A 10,075-nucleotide genomic window follows, 5' to 3' on the forward strand; every position below is an offset into this window, starting at 1 on the left:
TCCGTAGGTGTGAATGTGAGTGTGCTTGGTTGTCTGTCTCTAAGTGTAGCCCTGTGATAGACTGGTTACCTGTCCAGGTGAACCTGCCTTCACCCTGAGTCAGCTGGGATAGGCTCCGCCCCCCATGACCCTGGTGAGGATGAAGGTGTAGAGATGATGGATGGACTATTAAAAACACAACAAAACCATGGATCAACTGATAACTTATTTTTTATTAATTAAAATCAGCTCTAAAAATGCTAAATATTACAAGATCATCGTTAAACATCAGTCAAAATGATTTTTTTTGTATTGTCATTTAAAAAAAAATTATAATCATGAATGAAAAGAAACACAAACGGACACGTGACCATTGTTTAAACACTGACGTCTCAGTGGCACCACAGCATCCAGTCTGGACCAGTCCATGTCTCCAGGTGTGTCCTGTGAGCTGCTGTCTTGTGCCTGTGAACACACACTCTGCTGTGTTTTCTCCTCCCAGCTCCTCCTGACAGCCAGCTCCCTCTCAGCCTCCTCTGCACATGGAGCTCTGGCTGCCTGGATGTGGAGCTTCCCGTCTGGAGACAGGCAGCAGCTGACGGCTTCAGGGTCCAGCCCTTCAGGAACATCCACCCGTTCCCGTCCTCCTGCTTCTTCTCCGTCTTCCCGCTGACCCTCAGCTTCCTGCCCACCTGCCTGACAGACGGCTCCTCTGGGGAGAAACCTTGAGTGTCCAGGGTCACAGCAAAGCGCTCTCCTCCCTCTGTGTCCAGCTGGCGGGATGCCGGCTGCACGGCCACGATGCTTTGGAAAGGCTCCGTCTCCTCCAGGACGTTGTGTTGAAGTTGGTCCATCAGCTCCAGACTGCTGCTCAGCTCCTGGAGGTTTGTGTGCAGGAGATGCTCCTGGTAGACCAGAGGGTTGACCTCCGGCCACAGACTGAGTACAGGCCAGTAGAAGTCCATGGATGGAGTGAGGGCAGACTGGAGTCCATGAGAGCACAGCATCTTCACTGAGTCCACTGTGGAGTCCTCTGGATGGGAGATGAAGCTCTGCTCAGGTCTGTCTTCTCGTCTGTGCTGCTTCGTGTCTCAGCAGTGGGACGGTCCCAGCTTTTACATCCCAACTGGAGGAGGTCCAGAGGGTTCAGGAAGTTTCTGGTCATTGCCACAGATCTCCACTGGGTGGCGCTGTTGGCCAGGAGTGCTGATGTTTCTGGATTATTCCTGTTGCATGACAAAATTTGCTCTTTAAAATAATCTGATGCCAACTTGTCCTACTAAACACCAGATGTTTGATATATGATCATTCGTTGATGATTTTTATTGTCAAAACATAAATGCTTCCAAACAGGTCGCATAAACGACTGAAGGAGGTCCAGAGAGTTCAGGAAGCTCCTGGTCATTGGTACAGATCTCCACTGGGTGGCGCTGTTACTCAGCAGTGCAGACTTTGCTCCTTAACTCCAGAAGCATCATGAAAACAGATCTCATGCAATCTGGGGCCTTTGAGGATATAAATGAAGACTTTCTAGTTATTGTTCCAGTTTTTTAAATGTTTCTTATATGTTCTGTGTAAATGTTTGTCTCAGTGCAGCAGGGCGCCCACTAGAGGCCGCACATAGATAATGGGTTGCTTTATTTCTATTTTTCTGTTCATTCTTTTTATCAGGAGTGACATCAGGCAGCCTCGTGGGGGAGATGAGAGGATGAGGAGGCCCTTCATCATCTTCATCTGAAACACGCTGCTGGTTTCCTCCACGCTGATCTCATCAGATGGGATTCAATCCTGTCAGTGAGACAAACACTCATTTCAGGGATGGCTGCGGACCAGAACGAGCTCGTTTCCCTTTTTTATGAATGAATCTCGCGTCCACGTGATCCAATCAGCCAATGAGCAGCTCGCACCTGCAGCCGCTCGCAGCTCTTTAAGCAGCGAGGAGTCAGTCGGCGGTGGAAACGTGGAGAGGAGCCCAGAGAGGAACCCAGAGAGGAACCCAGAGAGGAACCCAGAGAGCAGAGCAGGCTGCAGCAGGGCCTCCACACGGACACGTCGCACCGCAGCCCGGACAGGACGGACGCTCCTCGTTCTCATCCCCGATGTCGCTGAAAAACGGCAACACCGTGGCCCTGGAGAGGCGCATGGACCTGGCCTCGCTCTTCTGCATGATCGGCCGCCACGGGCCCGCCGTCGCTCTGGCCGTGATCGCCGTGGTGTCGGTGGTGGCGGGCTTCATCATCTACCGGAGCGTGAGGGGGAAGCGGAGGAAGGCCACGGCCGGAGGAGACGCCGGCGAGAGCCCCGGAGCGGAGAAGGACGCGGCGCTGATCCACACGGAGCCGGAGACGTGTCCGGAGGAATTACGCAGCTCCGCGGAGTCAACAGGTACAGAAACAAATCAGGACGTCAGGTGAGAGGCTGCAGGTTGCTGGAAGTCACATTACAGGAAGGCTGCTGTGAGGGTAGATGGTGGATGCGGGTTGAGGAGCTGGTCTGCGGGTTGAGGACCTGGTCTGCTGGTCTGCTGGTTGAGGAGCTGGTCTGCAGGCTGCGGGTTGAGGAGCTGGTCTGTGGGTTGAGGAGCTGGTCTGCGGGTTGAGGAGCTGGTCTGTGGGTTGCGGGTTGAGGAGCTGGTCTGCGGGTTGAGGAGCTGGTCTGTGGGTTGCGGGTTGAGGAGCTGGTCTGCGGGTTGAGGAGCTGGTCTGCAGGCTGCGGGGTTTCATGGCAGACCTCAGAGAAATGCAGCACCGTGAGGAGGCAGTGAGGCGTCAGAGGGAACCCACATATCCTGCATTGCTGCTAAATATCACATAGAGTGAACTGCAGGTGTCATTATCTCTGATTCATTAGTAAAATCTGACCTTTAACCAAAATAGACATTGAAACAATGGTGCTGTTCCCAAACGCAGACATGCATTCCCTCTGCTGCTGCCTTTTACTTTGACCACACTGATGTGGCGTTTTAGGGACCTGAGTGCTTTGCAGATGAAGCTTTTATTCTCTAACTAAGAGAAAAAGCAACTTGAACATGAATGCCACGGTCTGCTCATGTGAGCGAGCAGTCACAGGGACAGTCCTGCTCTCTGAGCTGTTCTTTGGCTTTTCATACTGGTCGTATTGTGGATGCACAGCTCGTAGTGGATCCTGTCAGCAGTGCTGCTGCTGTTACTCTGGATTTGTTGCATTTCCATGTTTTTATTAATGTACATCATGTGGTCTTTATCGCACTGTAAGAGCTGTGAAATGCTGCGATAAATTGAATTGAAACTCGATTGAACTTCAGGATCTCGATGCATCTTCTGCAGCTGAATGATGGGAAAGCTTTTTTGGTCTTTAAGAAACAGCTTGAATACCACTTAAATAAAAGGTTCATGGGCTACGTCAGTAGAGTTCTGCAGACTGAAACCTCCGTCTACACATGAGCTGCAGATTGTTGCTCCTTGTGTTCGACACTGAGCTAAAAGTGACCAACAATGTTGTGCCAGAGAGCTTGTGAACAGGTCAGATCGGTCTGTGGTGCAGGAGACAGAAACAACAGAGCATTACAGCTGCTGATTGCACTGATTAGCGTTTGTTTGATTAAGTGTGCCATTCCATGCAAAGGCACAAAGGTTGAGAAGACGAATAAAGTGCAAACTTGCTGCAAACTCTCCTTAGAAACCAGTAAAACTCCATGAAGGAAATGGCTTTTCATATTTATTTTAAGGAGCCAACGTAATCTCTTCTCCTCTACAAGATATGAAACGCTTTGTGGGTCACACAGCGTACAATCAGACAGAATAAAAGAGCAGAATCTCTAAAGTACTCAAATCCGAACGTATTATTTTGCCATTTATATTACTGAATAGCATGTGGTTAAAATATTTCAAGTATTTTTTCTGTCTTGTTGTAGATGTGAGTGACGAAGGCTCATCAGATGCGACGGAGAACGCTGATCTTAACATCAGGCATCGCCGAGCTGCTGCTGAGAAGAAACCGTCACCAGACGCTCCACCTCAGAGTGACTCGCTGGTGGACACGAAGCAGAAGGACGCTTCGGCTGTGCAGGACTTTTATGAAGCAGAAGAGGCCAATCAGAGGAGGGATGCTCACACGGTGGCTGAAGAGGAGCGTGATGGTGACGAAGGCAGCTTGAAGCCTGAGCTGGTTTACGATGGCAGAGAGGAAGAGAAGGTAAGCAGACGTTTCAGAGGATTCAAATGAAAGCCAGTCAGACAGACGTCAGAGGACCTGGGAGGTACAGACGCCGTACTTGAACTGGTTCAGTTCAGTTTTGTTTGTGGTTTATCAGCTACAACATTTGAACTCGACTACAATCTATATTTTATTTATTTTTTTTTTACACTAAATGCAATAGTTATGCACAGTTTGAACTTTAAAGCTCCAGTCACGGATGTTTATTGTTTCGGGTTTATCTCACTGCTCCTAAAAAACAAGCAGCTGTTAAAACCAAAGAAAGCTTTGGAAGCTTGACACACTGAACAGAAGCTGCTTCAGATGACACTGAAACACGTCAGCTATCTCAGGACTTTGAATGTAGAGTTCTGAACCATAACAATTACTCACAGCTTAATGTCCAACAACAGCCTGGAGATAAAACGGAGGTTAGACTGAACTCACACATGGCTGTAGTAGATGCTAATGATGCTCCTGGTCTATTGGATGTGCTTGTTGTGAAGTTCTTCTTGAACTTTACTTGTTTTCTTACTCTGAGGCTGCTACATGTAGAGCTGGATGCCGGTCTCAAGCCTATAAGCTGAGCATTAAAGTTCCTCTCTGATCATTAAGAAAACTCATCTTTACTACTCCCTGCTTGTTGTCACTCAAGCACACCAGCTCACCTACAACTCTGCTCAAACACTATAAAACTACGGTTCTCTGGACAGTTGCAAGCTGTAAAGTTGAAGTAATTTATTCGCACAAGAAGAACAAGGAGAGGAAAAGCCCAGCTCTGCAGCTGACAGGACCGGTTCTGACTCTGTGTTTTTGAGACCGTCGTTGGTTGCTGTAGTGTCCAGGTGGAAGTTCTTATTTCATTTATGATATGTTTTCTAGTGTATGAAAACACCATATTACCGTGGTGAAAAAAACATATGAAGCTTTGTTTTCACCAGCGGGGATCTTCAGGCAGCACTCAGGACAGGGTTAGCTTAGCTTAGACTGGAAATGGGGAAACCAGGTAGCCTGGGTCTGTCTCACCGACTTATCCATTTTCATTCTCTGTGATTTGAGTCGACGCTGCTCCACCGTGTCCATGGCTACTTATATTCTGCCTATAGTGCATTTTCATCCACTGTCTGACTCAGAGTCCTACTTAAAGATATGAACTTTCTTTTTATGCGTCTAGGTGTTGCCAGCACAGCGGCAGGAAGGTGAGAATGCGACTGCAGATACGGACGTTTACGATGAGAAAACCAGTCAAGAGGAGGAAAGCCTCCAGTGTGTCTTGGAGAGCCCAGTGTGCTGCGAACAGACAACTCCTATGAGTGCAAACAAAGAGCCAGATGATGAAGCCACACCAGACACAAACAACACGGAGCCCCAACCAGGCGTCCATCTCCAGGATGTACTCGTTTCCTGCACCTGTTCTAGCAAAGATGCAGAGTTTGAGGAAGAGAATCCAGAAGATATTGCTCACTCTAATTATGATGGCAATGATCGCCTCTGTCCAGAGGAAGAACTAAAACATGGGGAGGTAGAAAAGGCTTTAGTAGATGACCAAGGGATCGCTCAAGAATCCGAGGTTGTATACTCGACATCAGAACAAGAAACAAGACTGCCGTCTTCCCAGGAGGAGCTGTGTGATGATGTGGCGGAGGAGGTGGTTCTGTCCAGTCAGGATGGTGATCGAGATGGCGAATGTGGCCAAACCAGTGAAGTGATTCAAGAAAAGCTGCATGAAGACATTTTGAGCAATCTCGCAGACATTGTATTTGATGCCCACCCACTACAGCAACAACGGCAGACTGAACCAGAAAGTGAAAAAGGTCTTGCATGCGATGAAGAAGACGATGTTGGGAAAAGTGAAATGCTGCGTGATGGTTCAAATATGGTACTCGCTGCTCCTCTGGCCGCTCTGAACCAGCCAGAAAAGGTGGAAGATGCTCTGTGTGGTACAACAACTGATGCAAACGCTCAAAACTCAGGCACTGGGGATTTCCCCGACTTGCCATCAGATTACCAACGGCAGCAAAGGGAGGTGACAGAAGAAGAAATCTCCCCAGTGCTGGATAAAGACACAGAGCTTGATGTTCCTGCCTCTGACTTGACATCTTTTAAGGAGGAAGTTCAGAGTGAAAAGAATGAAACTGGAAGTGTTGTGGTGTTGGCTGAAGAAAGTGTTGACCAAGAACCAAGTGTGCCGTCTTCTCAGCTGGGCCGATGTGGTGATGTGATGGCAGAGGTGGTGCGGCCCAGTCAGGACAGTGATCAGAATGATGAACATAGTCCAGCTGCTGAAGCAACTGAAGAAGCTATACATGAAGACCATTTGAACAATCTTGCACATGTCAGATTCGAAGTCCACACACTACAGCAGCAACTGCAAACTGAGCCAAAAAATGGTGTAACCTGCAATCAAGAGGAAGGTGTTGTGAAACGTGAAACGCTGGCTTCTTGTGATGGTTCAGGTGTGGCACTTGCCCCTGCTCTGCCAGAAGAGTTTGACATTGGTGATGATGGTCTGTGTGGTACGACAGCTGATGCAAAAGCTGAAATCCCAGCCGTAGAGCTCCCTGAGTTGTCATTAGATTATCAACAGTCACATGTGGAAGAAGATGAAACTGCAGCTGCTTTGGATACAAACTCAGATCCTAATACTCTCAGCTTTGCATTGACACCTATTATGGAAGAAATTCAGAGCAACAAGAATGAAACCGACGCAGCTGTGTTGTTGGCTGAGGAACTTGTTGACCATGTTCTATCCTCATGCTACAAAGACCTACAAAGTGACCGGACAGGAAGTGATGAATCACTGGACAGGATGGGAGCTGATCCTGCTGCTGCTGCAGCCCTGTGTGATGAGGCGAGCGTTAGTCCACCCGTCACGTCTACAGAAATATCTCATCTTGACTTGCCATCTTCCTTCCAAGACAGACCAAATGACCAAATGCAAAGTAATCCAGATTTCCCAGAGCTTACCGCTAGTGCTGCTCCGATTATAACCGAGAGCAATAAACCTCCCATTTGTGAAATGCAGCTTCCTGCTTTTGAGCAAAGTGAGCTGACTTGGTCATCTTCTGGTCTTGGTGGAGAGAGCGGGATTTCAAGCATGACCGTCAGCCCTGATTTGGAAGATCCTGCCAGTAAGTGTCATTTGAGCCCTGAAAATGTGGAGCTTCCGGTAATGCACTACGATCAACAGTCTGAAGTACAGACCAAGGCCCAGACCGACCGCTTTGTTGATGATGTTGCTCTGTCTGTCGTTAATGAAGATGCAGCGGGTGTGGTGACAGAGTCTTGTCCATCACATCTTTCCCAGCAACCCCACAGTGAACCTACAGACAGGGCTAATGACGAGTCTTTTTTATCCAATGAAGACACGTTTGGCTGTGAGATTGAGGATCGTTACAACAGAGCGATGGACCAGTTGATGGTGCAGATTGCAACCAGTGTCACACCTGATGACAAGAAAAAGGAGACAGACGTAAAAGTTGTCAAAACTAAGAAGAAGAAGGAAGGAGCAAAAGAGGAGGAGGAGGAGGAGGAAGAAGACGACAATGAAAGAACTGAAATCAGTATTATGGAGGCAACTATGGACAATAATGAATGGATCACAGAGGGTAGCTACCAAGTTCTTCCTTGGATGAACCTTTCTGTCCCATCTTTTGCCCAAAGCCACACAAAACCGGACCCAGTTCCCGATGCAGAACAGCACCACAGCTCGTCTCCTGCAGAGGCTCCTTGTATAGATACAGTTATCCTGCTTCCTTCCATTAAAGTCACTCAAACCAACACGCTTCCCCCTGTCGATGAAAATAGCAAAAAGGTTGTGGCGGTCCAGCCAATGCCCCAGAACGTCAGTGTGACCTTCCGCATCCACTATCACACCCACTCTCAGTACCAGAAGGTGGCTATCACAGGGAACCAGCAGGAACTGGGAAACTGGAAGGAGTTCATCCCCTTAGAGGAAGCCAAGGATGGGCACTGGTCCACTGTGGTCAGCCTGCCTGCAGAGAGCTATGTGGAGTGGAAGTTCGTGGTGGTGGACAGGGGTAACGTATGTCGCTGGGAGGAGTGCGGCAACCGCCTCCTGGATACAGGCAGCGGAGACGACCTGCTGGTGCACAAGTGGTGGGGAATCTTGTAGGAGATTGAGAGTGAGCTTTGGGACTGGATGCTGGACCAGGTTAAGGCGAGTTTATTTGTTCATCAGCATGTTCTGCCAACGACTGATCTGGTTAATTTAGAGGTCAACAGACATCAAGAGATCTGGTGTTAAAACGGGGTTAAATTTGGTTGAAAGAAACGGTTTGTATGTGTCCAGGTTGCGTATGGATTAGTGTTACTTTTGATAGTTGTTAAGGCAGAAACATGTAAAAATCAGCTGTTATTGATACGTGAGGTTTACTGCTCTGTTTAACTGAAAATGGAAAAACAAGAAGTTGGAGTGTCACCTGGGTTAGCAGCACCTGTCATGGGCTTTGTCACCACTGTATGTTTTCTTCACCAAGGTCTGGTCCACACATTATGTTTTTTAGCTTTATCTTTGCATCTTGGTCTTTTGTCCACATGCTGTTTTTTGGTCACTGAAAATGGACTTTTGGGAAATTTCCTTCAGGGTTATGATTTTTGGGAAGCTCTGGTCGTAATGTTGATGTCTGCACGGAGGGAAACGAACAACTTTTAACCACGTTGAGCCCAGTTTAAAGCTAGAAACGGTGCATTGATGAAACCTGAATTCCCAACAGCTTGTAACAGACATGAAATAATCCTCTGATGGAACCTTTTTTTACGGACTGCCTACTAACCAGCGATTCATCAAAAGACAGAAACATCCCGTTCAATGTCTTCCTTTTTTTATGCAGCAATATCTCTGATTATGCAAACTGCACCTCTTTAAAAGCGGGTGATTTTCATGCAAGTGTTTAATTTGTACAAACAAAACTTTTATGATACTGTCCATATGCTGCTTAAATACGTCCAACAATCTCTGAGAGTTAATGCACATAGTTCACTTTTACTACAGCAATAAATTGAGCAATAATTGTTCTGTAAACTGTCTGACTGCTGTTCTGTCAGCTACACTCATGTATTTGCCACTAAACTGTGATATTGTTGTAACTCCGATGCTGCTTTTAATCTCGTGGGACTCTGTGCATGCCAGATTGTCCCGCCGTCGTTCTATAAATGTGCCTTTTTAAATGTGATTTTTCTATTAATGTGCTGTAATGCATCGAAATGTGTCTTTGGTGGGCATCATCGTCTTTGTGTCACGACAACTTTAATGGATGATTCACGGCGTGTTCACTTTTGTCAGAAATGATGGTTTTGGGTCAGTTTTTAGTTCTGAAGAAAAATAAACTAGAATATACAGTCTCTGTGTGTCAGACTGTATCCTCGTATCTCAATATGCAAACTGTGATGATGATGCTTCTCCTGAATGTGATGACAAAAAGTGGAATAAACTAATCTTTCAAGTCAGTTGCTGTGTTTCTAAGATGTGTTGGTTCATAGATTATGTCACATTTCATATTCAGTGGTCGCTTTTGTCAGACTGATGCACCAAAGTGAACCTTTTTTTTTTATCAGTCGCATCATTTGAAAATCTGCATTTTTTTGGACATGAAGAACTTTTGCATCAGTGACGTCTGTTTCTGACTTTGCTGAATGCTTTTAAAGCTCTGCTACAATAAGATGCTGTTGAATGTGACTCCATCTGCAGGTTTCCACACTGTTTTCAAACCAAGCACTGCCGTGTTGCTTTGCCGTCCAGATTCCCGTAAATCATTCACGATTGTTGCGACAGACGAACAGACACACTTGTGGGTTCTTGTGAGGTGATGCACTGAAACCAACCGAATTCTTTGTTTAAATTTAGAATTACTCAAACCAAGAGTCCAGACGGCGACCTTGTTTCGAGTCCAGCTGGCACAGA

At 47.0% G+C, this 10,075-nt stretch overlaps 1 protein-coding gene and 1 pseudogene across 1 annotated transcript; one reads left to right on the forward strand and one right to left on the reverse strand.

Annotated features, from left to right (window-relative positions):
• Window positions 1–288: 288 nt before the first annotated feature.
• LOC103364849 (heat shock protein 30-like) lies at window positions 289–986 on the reverse strand (annotated as a pseudogene).
• Window positions 987–1,950: 964 nt separating this feature from the next.
• Window positions 1,951–9,621, forward strand: stbd1 (starch binding domain 1). The gene is made up of 3 exons (XM_008292119.1): window positions 1,951–2,364; window positions 3,872–4,152; window positions 5,327–9,621. The coding sequence occupies exons 1-3, from the start codon at window positions 2,079–2,081 to the stop codon at window positions 8,285–8,287; spliced, it is 3,528 nt and encodes a 1,175-aa protein (XP_008290341.1). The 5' UTR covers window positions 1,951–2,078; the 3' UTR covers window positions 8,288–9,621.
• Window positions 9,622–10,075: the final 454 nt, after the last annotated feature.

The sequence above is a fragment of the Stegastes partitus genome, unplaced genomic scaffold (assembly GCF_000690725.1).
Source record: "Stegastes partitus isolate 25-593 unplaced genomic scaffold, Stegastes_partitus-1.0.2 Scaffold786, whole genome shotgun sequence".
NCBI lineage: Eukaryota > Metazoa > Chordata > Actinopteri > Pomacentridae > Stegastes > Stegastes partitus.